The 15341-nt window shown below is 44.0% G+C and overlaps 1 protein-coding gene across 3 annotated transcripts in view; it reads right to left on the reverse strand.

The window, feature by feature from the left end:
• usp14 (ubiquitin specific peptidase 14 (tRNA-guanine transglycosylase)) overlaps nucleotides 1-15341 on the reverse strand; it is an 82180-nt gene that overhangs the window by 34585 nt on the left and 32254 nt on the right. For all 3 annotated transcript variants that reach the window (XM_072467881.1, XM_072467882.1, XM_072467879.1), the window contains 5 exons: nucleotides 12998-13101; nucleotides 11798-11856; nucleotides 9174-9304; nucleotides 5360-5440; nucleotides 3382-3461 (listed from right to left, as the gene is read on the reverse strand). In XM_072467881.1, coding sequence (XP_072323982.1) covers nucleotides 3382-3461; nucleotides 5360-5440; nucleotides 9174-9304; nucleotides 11798-11856; nucleotides 12998-13101 — 455 coding nt within the window. The remainder of the gene's footprint in view (nucleotides 1-3381; nucleotides 3462-5359; nucleotides 5441-9173; nucleotides 9305-11797; nucleotides 11857-12997; nucleotides 13102-15341) is intronic.

Raw genomic sequence — 15341 nt, forward strand, 5'->3', positions numbered from 1 at the left:
AAGTATACGTAAATCGCAGTTTCAGGTGAAAGTCCAGACTTTGAGCACCGGCGGCGTTTTGCTTTAAAAAATTTGTATTCATGTTGTTTAGTTTTTCTTTCAATATTAGCGAGTGCTGACTGACGATTACTTGCAGATTTAATATCTGCTTCAACATGCAAGTGAAGTTCAATTTGGAGAACACTAGGCTAACTTCCAACTCAGGTGCTGTTGACTCAGGGCAGCACGGTAGCATAATGATTAGCACAATTGCTTCACAGCTCCAGGGTCCCAGGTTCGATTCCCGGCTTGGGTCACTGTCTGTGTGGAGTCTGCATGTTCTCCCCGTGTGTGCGTGCGTTTTCTCCGGGTGCTCCGGTTTCCTCCCACAGTCCAAAGATGTGCAGGTTAGGTGGATTGGCCATGCTGAATTGCCCTTTGTGTCCAAAATTGCCCTTAGTGTTGGGTGGGGTTAGTGGGTTATGGGGATAATGTGGAGGTGTGCGGTTGGGTAGGGTGCTTTTTCCAAGAGCAGGTGCAGATTCGATGGGATGAATGGCCTCCTTCTGCACTGTAAATTCTATGAAACAAACTCAACTCCATCATTACCCCAATTGCCAGGTTCAGCAACTCCTCTGAGCCAATATTTCTAATGAGAACTTCAGCCCTGTTCAAACAAGATTATTAAGCCAGGAAATGGATGCCACTGTATTACAGGCCAATGTTTAAAGAGGCAACGATTACGAGTCAGCCATTCTAGATTTTTTACACAGCATTTAAAAATAAATATAAATCAATTTAGTTGGACTCATAGTTAATTCCGAGGGGAGGATTCCAAAAATCATCAAAATTCAGAACACTGCAGTTGGGAGCATAGAATCAAAGGTGGTCAGCCAGGAGAGCATTGGAATAATTGAGGCTGAAGAGGGACAAGTGATTTCATTAGCAAACAGGTTAGGAAGGGACAGAGGCAGGCAATGTTATGGAGATGGGGCTAGGTGATCTTCACGAGAGAACACATGCTCTCAGCCTTGTTCAAACTGAAATGATGGTCAAGAGAGCTAGGAAGTCAATAGTGAGGGTACAGGGCTTGCAGCGTGGGTGGCAGATACTGTCTTTCATCTTCCCAATGTTTAAAGAGAAGAAATTTGAGGATTGGATTTGAATATTGATTATTGGAGATGCAGTATGACAACAGAGGAAATGGTGGTGGCAAGGCAGGTGCTGCAGAGAAAGTTGTCATCATGCACGTGCAATCTGATAACAAATTTGAGGATGATGTCACCAGGACTGTGGAGAAGTCAGGCAAGAAGACAACAGACAAAATAAGGAGGGCATCATTTGCAGATGCTTCAAGAACTTTGAAGAAAATATGACAGGGTAGGTGGAAAAGCCATTGCTGGTGGCATTCAGGCCATGATCAAGTAGGTAGGTGTTGAACCAAATGAAGGCAATCCAATGAACTGGATAACAGAGGTAAGGCATTGGAGTGTTGTTGACCATATCAAATACCACAAGATGTTGAGTGGGGACAAAATACAATGATTACATTGTTGCAATTTGGGACTTTGGTTTGAACCACTTCAATGCTTATGCAGGATTGGAAGATCCAAAAATAGAGTTGGAAGAAAGATGGATCTGGATTTGAGGTAACACATTGAAGGACTTTGGAAAAAGAAATAGATTGGAGATGGGGCCAGTAGCTTCCAAGGAGACAAGAGGTTGAGGGTGTGTTTAGGGGGTTTATGAGGGGGTTATTTAGAAAATGAGAGCAGCAATACTGGCGACAAAAATGTAAAAGAATTTTAAAAAATGCTGGGAATACTCGAAGAGGTCTGGCAGCATTTTGTGTAGAGCGAAATAATGTTTCCAGTTGATGACCTTTCAATATTTCAGTTTTCCAGTATCCACAGAATCTTGGCCTTAAATCATGTACAATACCCGCTATTATGGGGCCTAAAGAAAGCTCGTTAGGTGGTCAGCAGTTTAGTGGGAATTGGGTCTAGGGAACAGGAGACGAACCTCATGGTCAAGATGAACTCAGTCATGGAAGGCAGGAGAGAAAAAGAAAGAGAAGAGGGAACCCTAGGGGGGGGTTTGGTTGATGGACACAAGTCAAGGTGGAGGCAGGGAAGCTAAATGGATTGTCACAAACTTATTGATTTTTAAAAATCCATTAACTAATTGTGACAGAGGGTGCAATGGATTAAGATGGTCAGCAGCGAAGGTAAGTAGTAAAGTATTGCCTTTGCTCTGTGAAATGATTGTGGAATAGTTTTCAGAGGACAGCAAGGTACGGATTGCACTTGATGATATCCAACTGGATCTTGAGATGGATGGCTAAATGAGTTTCGACAAACTAAAAATCTATGATCCTTGGAGACAATGGAGCAAAGATGCCAACGGAATTAACTGGATTGGGACAAAATAAAGGTTTTGTTGGGTACTTCTTTCTGGAGATTAGTCACGTCACAAATTGGGAGGAGAGCAAGATGGGAAACCACATACTGACAGATTTTCATTCATAGGCCATGATCTAGTGGCCACTCTAGCCATGGGTGAAAATCCTGCAATTGCTGCTTAATCTTGCGAGAGGCCCAACATAGGATTTGTGCCGGCGAGATTTAGGGTGCCTGATTAACATATTTTATAATATATCATTATAGGACTTAAAGCCGCTACTTCCACCCTCACCGTATCGTCCCACACAACCGGCTCGACATCACACCAGTACAAATTACTACTGGGTCAAAAAACAAAAAACAGTCATGATGATCACACCGGGGACGCACAGTTAAGTATATAGCCCCCGGGTGGTGAGGGACATGACCAGGCAGTGCCCTTGGCAGCCCCTATGTCTATGAGGGGAATACCCCAATGCATGCGCGGTGGGGCATTGCCTCATAGCTTTGTGGGTGCGCATCTGCATGCGCGGCTGCGTGCAGGCGTGGCAGTTGAAGGTGGGGTTTCATTCCTGCACAGACTGGGGCGCCCTTTACAGATCAGCCCTGATCCCTGTGGACCCCAATCCCCACCCCAAATTCCACAGTGACTGCACAAACCACGCTCCAAATTCTCTGTGCACAGTATGCCAGAAAATCTGTGTGAACACTCGGCTGAGCATCTGGAGAGATACGTGCCTGCTTTCAGTCAGAACCTGACACTGCCAGATTTTGGGAGAATTCCGGCCCGTATGTTTAACAATTAATGATTAAGTTGGTATTTATAAAGGCAGAGGAAACAATTTTTGAAAGGCAATCTAATGGGGGGGGATGGTGGAAATTAGGAGAGATAAAATTAATTACAGGATTCAAGCACTGGAATACAACGGTTTGCATCCTCCAATTTTTCCCAACAGAGGCTGTCCATCTGCTTTGTTCTGTTTTCTAAGAAAAAGGATACGAGGTTTCATATTCTATACCAAAGAACTGATCAATGAAATTTTTCTTGGTTGTTGAAGCTGCAGCTCCCTCTGAATTAATCTAGAGGAGAGAAAATAATAATAGGAAATAGGGGTAAATACCTAACTACAAATGCTGTGAAATCATTTGAAACATCCCTTTTTTTTTGTTGATAGGAAAGGATATTACCACTTTGTTACTTCCATACATACCAAATTATAAATCCACTACAGCTTTTGGAAATTATTAAATGAATTGCATTACACAGAATATACAGTACAACTTCGATATCCCTTCTAGAATATGACAGCAGAACATTTAAATTCTTATTTTCCCCAAGGACAATGTTGCCTATTTACGGTTTATTCTGTGCGCAGAGTTGAATTCCAGAAATAGCACCAATTCAATTGCCACAGTATTCAAACCCCAAATAAATCTGACAGGAAGGCGTTTAATTTAAAGAGCCCTGATACTTCCTCTCACTACCCGTCCATAAACAGAAAGACATTTTGATTACCCCACCTTCATAAAGTGGCATATTTCCGAACCCCTCCATTTAAGTGTAATCCAATTTCTATTAATAACCCCACAGCAAACACATGATAAACTCACAGGGTTAGTTTATTGACACACACTCAAATGTAGGAAAACGATAGCAACATTGCCTCCTTTTCACTGATTGTTTCACATATGGCTGTTCCACATATAGCCAGAGTTCAGAATCAAAGTCGGCAGACTGAACCGATGCTGGATAATTCAGTTTTCCAGTAGAGTTGACATCCATGATGAGATTGGTTCATCTTTGTATGCCTGTCTTGTAGCTGATGTTACAGATGTTCCAGTAGAAAGTGAAGTTGGGGGTAGTCATTCCAATCTGGACTGAGTCCCTTTTCTGTGTCTACTAGTAGGTAGGTGGAAAGATGCAGACAGAGCTTTGCAGCTCCACAATGCAATATTATAGCTTTCACAGCTCAGGGAATGGGGGCATGTCACATGGCTCCCACCCTCCACTTTAGCCTTGACGAAGGGTGTATAACCCCTTGACTGGGTTCGTGAGACTGTTAATGTTCAACCATCAAGTCTTAACAGGAGGTTGCAGGTTCCTTTGTCTTAACAAATGAATCCGTTCCAGTAGGCCAGTCCTACAAAATGTCTTTTGTATAATTCCCTATGAATTTGTTCTCTGCACCCACAGGGGCCATTAGAGTCTCTTCGGAGATAGAGATAGAGATGCAGAAGTTTCTGTGATTGTGCAAAACATTCCCTTTTGTTCAGGGTCCCAGACAGACACATCTTTAGCCATTTTAAAAAGGCCATTGTCCAGTTTTGAAACATTAGAAATTAGCCAAGATATATATATATATATATATAGAGCATAAAAATATAGAGCGAGGTCTTAGCCCCGTTACAATTTCGAATGTAGATTTTCAATGGCAGTGTGTTTAAACAACAAGTATCTGAAGCACATTAACCATGAAAGCTGCTGGTGCAATCCTATTTGCGCCAGTAAACTGACCACAGTCAGTGTGATAGTACTATGGTCCTAACTATACCCATATTAAAGCAGACGGTGTGGGGAAAAGTCAAGCTTCCCACTTCAGATCACTATACATTATTGAAAATGCATGTGTTGACATTGGCTAAAAGTTGGATTCATTGTTATGCTCCCCATGTTCAAACAATCATTAGCATTCACAAAGTTCACACACTATTTATGGTCACTAGGGTAAAGATTTGCAGTGTACCTATGGAAACAATCCCAAGGAAGGTCAATGCCTTCAGAAGAGACAGGCAAGAAAGTAAAAGTGTACCAATGAGACTGAAGTGTGCAACGATCTTGTTTAGTTTTGAGGCAAACAACCAAAGTAGTAACTTTTTTAGGAACTAGCTATGAGAACAAGTCAAGGCCATTTGCACTGTGGACAGATTGAAAAAATGTACAAATAGAATAGAGACATCTATGTTAGCTGTGTCTTTACCTCCATAGGTGCTTCTGATTCCATAGGGTCAAGTTTCTGTTGCAGCACTCTCATGATTTGTATCCAACACTCATTAGCATCCTAAGTTTGGGGGAAGAGAGAGAAACATGTAGACTATTAGAAACCTCACAGGAGTCACAAGCTTCGGAGATACTTACATTTTACTTTGCACTTTTACAAATTTAACATTTTGTTTGGCCCTTAATTTACTCTGGATAGCAATCATGTGAAAGCTACTCAGATAAACTAGGTTCCTGTCATCAAATTTTAAAAATGTGTTTAAATTGAAGGAACCTTAAATATACCATATTGGGTACATAATTAAGATTTCAAACTCAAGCATGACTGCTCTTTACTGATTGCTGTTGGGTGTTGTTACTAGCCCTACTTGTCGTGCTATTATTTAAGTTGGGTAGCAGAGTGAAGTAGAAAATTATACACCCATTAATCGAATATCTGTCATGGGGATGTTACTCGAGTTTGTGAGGAACAGAGTGTCTGAACACTTGGAATCAATATTAACCGATTAGAGAAAGCCAGCATGGATTTGGAAGGATCACATCAAACATCATGTCAATGGATGTTAATTATATGAACTTCCAGAAGGTACTCAATGCGGTTCCACACCACAGAGGATTAACAAAGATTGTAGCACATGCAACTGGAGACATCCTACTGACATGGTTTGGAACTGGGTAACAGATATAGGACACAGAGCAAGGGCATTGGATATGTATTCTGGCTGGCAGCATATGATTAGTGGCGACTCCAGGGATCTGGACTGGTGCTACAGCTTTTCATTATATTCAGAAATTACTTGGGAGGAGGAATAGACAGCCATACATCCAAGTTTGCTAATGACACCAAGTCAGGTGACACGGTAAAAATAGTGTCGATAAGAGCAGAAAGTTACAAAGCCACAGTGATACATTAAATAAGTAAAGAAAACTGTGGCAGGTGGAGTTCAATGTGGGAAGTATGAGGTCATCCACTTTAAACCTAAGAAAGATTAACAGTTTATTTTCCTATATGGTGAATAGCCAGGAATTGTGAAAGACCAGAGAGATTAAGGGTGGAAGAGCAGAAATCACTAAAAGTTCATGGACAGGTGCAAAATCATAATTAAAAAGGCTAACGAAATGTTGATCTTTGATCCAAGGGGCAAGAACACAAAAGTAAGTTTATGTTAGTTATATAAAACTCTGGTTAAACCTGTTTTAGATTGTGTTAAATTCTACACGCCATAACTCAGGAAGGATATTTTGTCTTGATGGGTGTTAAGTGCAGATTTACCAGAATGATACTGGGACTAAAAGGGTCAAATTATGAGAACAGATTACAGAGGCAAGTCTTAAATTACCCCATTATCCTCCATACTCGAGAGAATACAATTAAGTATTTATAAGGATTAAAAGGAATCGACTTTGGTTGGATAGAATTAAACCATTTCCTCTGGTAGGAATCGGGTGGAGTAGAATTACTTGTGGGAGGTGTTAGGAAGGTTCGGGTTTGGTCAGGGCTTCATTGATTGGGTGCGGTTGCTGTATCAGGCACCAGTAGCAAGTGTGCACACGAATCGGTTAATGCCGAGCTATTTCAAACTGCACCGAGAGACAAGGCAAGGGTGTCCCCTCTCCCCGCTGTTGTTTGCTCTGGTCATAGAGCCATTGGCTATGGCGTTAAGAGCTTCTAGGACGGACCGGGTCTCGCTTTACGCGGATGATCTTCTCCAGTACATTTTGGACCTGTTAGATGGAATGGGGGAAATTATGCGGATTTTAGGGGTATTTGGCAGGTTTTCGGGGTATAAATTGAACATGGGGAAAAGCGAGATGTTCGCAATCCAGGCGAGAGGGCAGGAGGGGGAGACTGGGGGTGCTGCCTTTTAGAATGGTAGGAAGGAGCTTTCACTATCTGGGAATCCAGGTGGCTCAGGAACGGGAGACAATGCACAAGTTAAACCTGTCCCGACTAGTAGAAAAAATGAAGGAGGACTTCCAAGAGGTGGGACATGCTCCTGCTATCACTGGTCGGGAGGGTACAGACCGTGAAAATGACGGTCCTCCCCAGATTCCTGTTTGTCTTTCAGTGCCTCCCCAAATTCATCCAGAGAGCCCTTTTTTAAACGGGTGAATAAAGTGATTTTGGGCTGTGTGTGGGCGAGTAAAACCCTACGTGTGAAGAAAGTATTGTTGGAGCATAGTCGAGGGGAGGGTGGGTTAGCGCTTCCGAACTTCTGTAATTACTACTGGGCGGCTAATATAGCCATGATTCGGAAGTTAGTAGTGGGGGGGGGGGGGCTCGGCGTGGGAGTAAGTAGAGGTGGCTTCATGCAAGGACACAACTCTGGTGGCACTGATAATGGCACCTCTCCCATTCTCGCCGGCCTGTTACTCCACAAGCCCGGTGGTAGTGGCGGCTCTGAGAGTCTGGGGGCAGTGGAGGAAATATAGGAGAGCGGAGGGAGCATAGGTTTGGACCCCGATCTACAACAACCATCGGTTTGTATCAGGTAGACTAGATAGAGGGTTCCGGAGATGGCAAAGAGCAGGAATTGAGAGAATGGGAGATCTATTTCTGGACGGGAGCTTCCCTAGCTTGAAGGCTTTGGAGGAGAAATTTGAATTGCCAGCAGGGAATGGGTTTAGATATCTGCAGGTACGGAATTTTTTTGAGAAGGCAGGTTCGCCATTCCCACTCCTGCCACCACAGGGGATACAGCACAGCATACTTTCCAGAACATGGGTGGGAGAGGGGAAGGTATCAGATATCTACCAAGAATTTATGGAGTCGGAGGAAACTCCGATAGAGCAACTAAAGGGCAAGTGGGAAGATGAGCTGGGGGAAGAGATAGAGGCGGGTCTGTGGGCACATGCTTTAAGTAGGGTTAACACATCCTCATCATGTGCCAGGCATAGCCTGATACAATTCTAATCCACCAGGCACACATGACGGTTGCCCGGATGAGCAAGTTTTTTGGGGGTAGAGGACAGGTGTGCAAGGTGCGCAGGAGGTCCAGCAAATCATGTCCACATGTTTTGGGCATGCCCAAAACTTAGAGGGTTCTGGCAGGGCTCTGCTAAGGCTATGTCCGCGGTATTTAAAACACGGGTGGTGCCGAGTCCAGAGGTGACGATCTTTGGAGTGTCAGAAGAGCCGGGAGTCCAGGAGGCAAGAGGCACTGACGTTTTGCCTTTGCCTCCCTGGTAGCCCGGAGACAGATTTTGTTAATGTGGAGGGACTCAAAGCCCCCGAAATTAGAGACCTGGGTTAGTGACATGGCTGGGTTTCTCAGACTTGAGAAAATAAAGTTCACCCTGAGAGGGTCAATGTTAGGGTTCGTCCAGAGGTGGCAGCCGTTCGTCGACTTTCTTGGAGAAAATTAAAATGTCAGCAGAGGCAGAAATCTAGGGAAGGTGGGGGGGGCTAGGCTATTGTCTTACTGTTAGGGGTGCGAAGAACGGGATAGGGATGGAATTGTTTTAGGTACCATGTTTATGTTGCTGTTATCGTTATTATTATAAAAACGAAATATCCTAATAAAACATTTTTTTTTAAAAAAGATTGGCATTTTAATATAATTTAAATTGTGATCACCACAGGGATTACAGCACATCATAATTAGATGTATAAAAAAAACAGCTAATCTTCCACACCAGATGAATAATAAAAATCAAATATGATCACTTAATATCCAATGACAATTTAGTTAACTCACCACGGTTAAAAAAAAAGAATAATTTACATTCTACTTTTGTCAAGTTGAGGGTAAACAACAGAAAATATTTCAGAAATTTTTCTTTTGATAACTAACCTGCTGAAGATACTGTCCTTGATCTCCCTTTTCTGCAAACTGTGGGAAGGCCATGTGAAGAAACTGAAGTAGAATTATAGGTGGAATGCTAGAGGATGTTTTGTCCATTGAATCAAACAAGTCTCGAAAAGCTGTTAATAAACACACACACACATTACAATTTATAATTTTTATTATTAGTGGATCTCCCATCATATTGTCCTTGATAAATTGAACCCCCAATATCACACACTAACAGGTAACAAAAGCTGAGAATTGATGGGGAAGGATTTTTGTTCAGCAGTGGGACCAGGTCACATCAATGAAACAAAATTTTGGAAGCATCAGTTTGCAATATGAAGGAAGAGATCGATTTTGAACAATCAGGGCTAGGGACCTGCATGAGAGTTCAGCAATATTCTCATTTCAGCAATATCTCATTCCACTGCAATTCGCATACCGCTGCAACCGGTCCACATCAGACACCATTTCCCTGGCCCTACACTCATCCCTAGAGCATCTCGAAAACAAGGACTCCTACATTAGACTTCTATTTATTGACTACAGCTCCGCCTTCAACACCATAATCCCAGCCAAGCTCATATCAAAGCTCCAAAACCTAGGACTTGGCTCCCCACTCTGCAACTGGATCCTCGATTTTCTGACCAACAGACCACAATCAGTAAGAATGAACAACAACACCTCCTCCACAATAGTCCTCAACACCGGCGCCCCGCAAGGCTGCGTACTTAGCCCCCTACTCTACTCCCTGTACACACAGGACTGCGTGGCAGGACTTGGTTCCAACGCCATCTACAAGTTTGCTGACGATTCGACCACAGTGGGCCGGATCTCGAATAACGATGAGTCCGAATACAGGAGGGAGATAGAGAACCTAGTGGAGTGGTGTAGCGACAACAATCTCTCTCTCAATGCCAGCAAAACTAAAGAGCTGGTAATTGACTTCAGGAAGCAAAGTACTGTACACACCCCTGTCAGCATCAACGGGGCCGAGGTGGAGATGGCTAGCAGTTTCAAATTCCTTGGGGTGCACATCTCCAAAAATCTGTCCTGGTCCACCCACGTCGACGCTTCCACCAAGAAAGCACAACAGTGCCTATACTTCCTCAGGAAACTAAGGATATTCAGCATGTCCACATTGACTCTTACCAACTTTTACAGATGCACTATAGAAAGCATCCTATCAGACTGCATCACAGCCTGGTATGGCAACTGCTCGGCCCAGGACCGCAAGAAACTTCAGAGAGTCGTGAACACCGCCCAGTCCATCACACGAACCTGCCTCCCATCCATTGACTCCATCTACACCTCCCGCTGCCTGGGGAAAGCGGGCAGTATAATCAAAGATCCCTCCCACCCGGCTTACTCACTCTTCCAACTTCTTCCATCGGGCAGGAGATACAGAAGTCTGAGAACACAAACGAACAGACTCAAAAACAGCTTCTTCCCCACTGTCACCAGACTCCTAAATGACCCTCTTATGGACTGATTTCATTAACACTACACCCTGTATGCTTCATCCGATGCCAGTGCTTTTGTAGATACATTGTATATGTTGTGTTGCCCTATTATGTATTTTTCTTTTATTCCCTTTTCTTCTCATGTACTTAATGATCTGTTGAGCTGCTCGCAGAAAAATACTTTTCACTGTACCTCGGTACACGTGACAATAAACAAATCTAATCCAATCAATATGGTGATGGGGTGGAAAAGCTGTATAACACCATTAATAATAAAAGGCATGCAACTATACCGATACAGTTAATTACTTATAAAAGGAACAGCCATTATGTTTACAGAGGCATTTTACATTGTAAATGTTGATGAGAAACGTAATAAGAATCATAACACAGGGAAGTGTACACATACACAAGTCTTAATAATAGATAAATTATATAGGATGCAAAGTACAAAATTATTACACATGGTTAGTGCAGTTGGTTAGATGGCCAGCATGGATCAGATTAATACCAACAGCATGGGGTTCAATCCCCACCCTAGTTGAGGTAGACCATGGCCGCCTTTGCGCCTTACCAGTAGTAAACTATCACAACAAAATGTTCTTGTTCAGTGAATAATTGGCAAGGACCTGCTTTTGGACATAACGCGAGATAAAGTTGCATAGTTCCATGGATAGGAGTGGCCCTCTAGCCTCTTAAATTGATATTTTTCTGTTATGATACGAGCCTAGACAATGATGGCTAGCAGGCTATTCGACAGTAGGAACGATTACAGCCAAATCCAATTCTGATACACATACTACAGACTTTCCAGCGAGAGTTGATAGACAACAATCAAAAGAGTGCATTCTGATTGTTGCTTTCCACTTTTCCACTCCAGAAGACCAAGCTCAATGGTGAACCTTCAATGCTACCCTGCGTGACAAAAAAAATGGTGGCTTGGTTCTTCTTGATGGTGAACCTTCAATCCTACCCTACGTGACAAAAAGGTTATGGCGTGGTTCTTCTTGGTCAAGTGTCACACAACGCACTATAGTTACCCAGAGTGATCAAGAGATATCTAACGCTTTCCTGCTTTCTCGTGGAGGGGGAGAACAGGCAGAGATAAATTGAAGGAATTGAATTTTAACTTTTATACAAAATACTTAAAACAGAACTACTCACCTGCTGTTATATACTGTGGTGGAGTCATAGCTACTGAAGCTCTCAAGGCACCTTTAAACCTAGAAGCATTTGAAAAATAAGCGAATATTTTCAGTAAATTGGACAGGGATGCACATAGACGGTACTTTTTAAGATACCTGTTAATTTGCAGCAAGAATTGCTCCTTTGCTTTCATTTGTGTTCTGGCACTGTATAACATTTTACAGGATCTCCACTACTGATTTTTAGCATATCATATTTTACAAATATAAATTTTCATTAATGCAGGGAGCTAATGTTCTTGATTATTTTTGATGGCAACCTTTTAAAGTTTATTTTTTTATATATAAAAGATTTTCAGTAGTATCTGGGTTACTCGCAATGTAATCAAATTACACCTCCATGAAACCAGTCAGCTATACAACTTATTTTGAATGATTTTAAACGCACAATATGCCACAGAACAAAATCTAATTCCCAGCTGCAAAGCTCATCATAACTCACTTTTAAGTTATCAAATAGAAAACATAAGAATGTAAATTGCACTCCACAGCTCAATATATACAATACACTAAATACATTTTTGCTTTCTTGTCACTTTTATAGGAGCTTTTACTTAACTTCCTCTATCTCCAAAGATGTGCATTAGGTGGACTCGCCATGCTAATATGCTCTTAAGTGTCCAAAAAGATTAGGTGGGGTTGCTGGGTTGTGGGGACAGGGTGGACAGACTTAGGTAGGGTGATCTTTCCAAGGGCCGGTGCAGACTCGATGGGCCGAATAGCCTCCTTCTGCACTGTAAATTCTATGATCTCAAAACATCTTGCAATTCAGAAAGGCATCCTAAATCATGTTAACCTGTAATTTGCAGCAACAAGATGTGCAAGTGTGAACATAAGTGACTCTGAGAAACCATCCAGACTCTTATAACCTTTTGCAACATGTGCTACTTATTTACCATTAACTGACATTTTCAGTTATTATAATTGCTTCCTTTTATTCCTTAATTTCCTCGTCAGTTTGTGTTTTGAAGTAGACCAGACTTCAAACAATATAAAACATAAGAGACAACATAATCCAATTCAAATCTTTTCTAAAAGAATCAGGCTACTTTATGTTGATTGTATTAAACAGTAAAAATATTTTGAAGAGAAAAATTACCAAGTAATTGCCCACCAGCAAACTTGTAGATGTGCTAAATCTTGCTGCAAAACCACCTACCTTTTCAGGGTTTCCCGGAGTTCAGGCACTGAATGTAGACACTGAACTGTAGCATTCATGTAGCAAGTGTTTCCGAGATTGGTGAGCCCACATGGAAGATCCATCTAGCATCAAAAAGAAAACATAATAGCCAGTATGAAAAGAAAATCCCAAAACTCAGCATGGTCATCAAGCATGTTGGCACAGGGGGCTTCCGGTGGCGTGGGATTGGGTTGATTCCGGTGGCGTGGGTTGACAGGATGGCGGAAGCCGAACTGCAAGGCGGGGCCGCACTACTTACGGTGGAGAAGATGACAGAGGTGATGGCGGTGGAGCTGGAAAAACATTTGGTGAGGCACATGGAGGCCTTGAGGAAAGAGATGGCGGTCGTGTTGAGGTCATGGGTGGAGGAGGCAATCGGCCTGATGAGGGTGGAGGTGGCAAAGGCATCGGCCGAGGTGAGAGAGCAGGGCGAGAAGATGGAGGTGGAGGAGGCCGTGACACGACACAGCGACCAGGTCACCTCGATGGGGGACGAGCTGCGGAGGGTGGTGGAGGTTAACAGAGGACTCCGAGCAAAGCTGGAAGACTTGGAAAACCGCTCAAGGCGGCACAATTTGAGAATTGTGGGCTTGCCCGAAGGGACAGAGGGCCCAAGGCCAACGCAATACTTTGCTAAGAAGTTGGCGGAGCTGATGGGGGAGGGTGAGAGCCCCACCCTGTACGAGCTAGACCGAGCTCATCGGTCATTAAGGCCAAAGCCCAAAGTGAACGAGCTGCCAAGGGCAGTAATTATCTGCTTTATAAGTTTTGCATGAAGGAGAAAGTATTAAGCTGGGCGAAGCAGGAGCGTGAGGTGCTGTGGGATGGTACTGCGGTTCGGATCTACCAGGACTTGACGGTGGAGTTGGCAAAAAGCCAAGCGGCGTTTGGGCAAGTGAAAGCGGCTTTGTACAAGAAGGGGGTGTGATTTGGTGTGGTGTACCCGGCGAAGTTGAGAGTAACATATAACGCCAAAGACTTTTATTTTGAGACAGCGGAGGCGGCTGAGGCGTTCGTGAGGGCAGAAGGCTTGGGACAGACGTGAAGAGCGGAACTGGAAGAGAGACTGTGGACTGTGTTTGAGCGGCTGGAAAATGTACAAATGTTACAACTTTCTTTTTACTGATTTGTACTGAAATTTACTTCTCTTTGCATTGTTACAGAGTTCAAGTTAATGGGGTTCTGTGTTGCGACAGTTAAATGTTATGTTAGTGAATTGTAGGGGTTGGATTGGTGGGTTTGTTTTGGTGTTTCTTTCTCTGGGACTGGGTGGAAGGGGGCGAGAGGTCTTGGCGGGGGGAGCCACCCGCGCTAGCTAACTAAAGTCAGTTAGTGAACGGGGGTGAGGCGAGAGGACGACTGCAGACGTTGGAGCCTGGATAGCAGGCTTCAATGGGCCTACGAGGCGAGCAAGACGGGGTGGAGGGATGGATGTTGGGGGATGTTTTTGTAGGGGGGGTTCTTGGGAGAGAGGGGGGGGGGGGGGGAAGAAGGGGTTCGATGTTAACAATGGACAGGGGCGGGTCAGGCTTATGGGGCAAGGCCCGGTGGTATGGTGATGGTGGATAAGAAAGGTGGGGAGGAGGGGTGAGAGAGACCCCCAGTAAGAATAATCACGTGGAACGTGAGAGGGCTAGAAGGTCCGGTCAAGAGGTCAAGGGTGCTTGCACATCTTAAAAGTTTGAAAGCCGATGTAGCAATGCTGCAGGAGACTCACTTGAGGGTGAAGGACCAGGTGAGACTTAAAAAGGTCTGGGTTAGCCAAGTGTTTCACTCCGGATTCGATGGAAGGGCTCGAGGGGTAGCGGTGCTGGTCAGCAAAACGGTACGCTTCCAGATAGAGAAGGTGGTGGCAGGTCAGGGGGGTAGATATGTGATTGTGACAGGGGCACTGGAGGAGAGATTGGTGGCACTGTTAAGTGTATACGGTCCCAATTGGGGCGATGTGGGATTCGCGAGGAAGATGTTTGGGGCTATTCCCGACTTGGACACGCATGAGCTGATTGTGGGGGGGGGGGGGGGGGGGGGCTGGAACTTGATGCAGGAGCCAAGGTTGGACAGATCACGGCCATGCTCGCTGGTCCCATCAGGGGGGGGGCGAAGGCGCTGGCTGGGCTAATGGTGGAAATGGGAGGGGTGGACCCTTGGAGGTTCCTGCACCCAAGGGAACGGGAGTATTCGTTTTTCTCAGCGGTCCATAAGGTATACTCGCGGATCGACTTTTTTGTGGTGGGGAAGGCTTTGCTGGCTGGAGTCAAGGGGTCGGAATACTCTGCAATTGCAGTGTCAGATCACACTCCACATTGGATGGATATGGTGCTGG

Source organism: Scyliorhinus torazame, chromosome 11 (assembly GCF_047496885.1).
Source record: "Scyliorhinus torazame isolate Kashiwa2021f chromosome 11, sScyTor2.1, whole genome shotgun sequence".
NCBI classification, from domain to species: domain Eukaryota; kingdom Metazoa; phylum Chordata; class Chondrichthyes; order Carcharhiniformes; family Scyliorhinidae; genus Scyliorhinus; species Scyliorhinus torazame.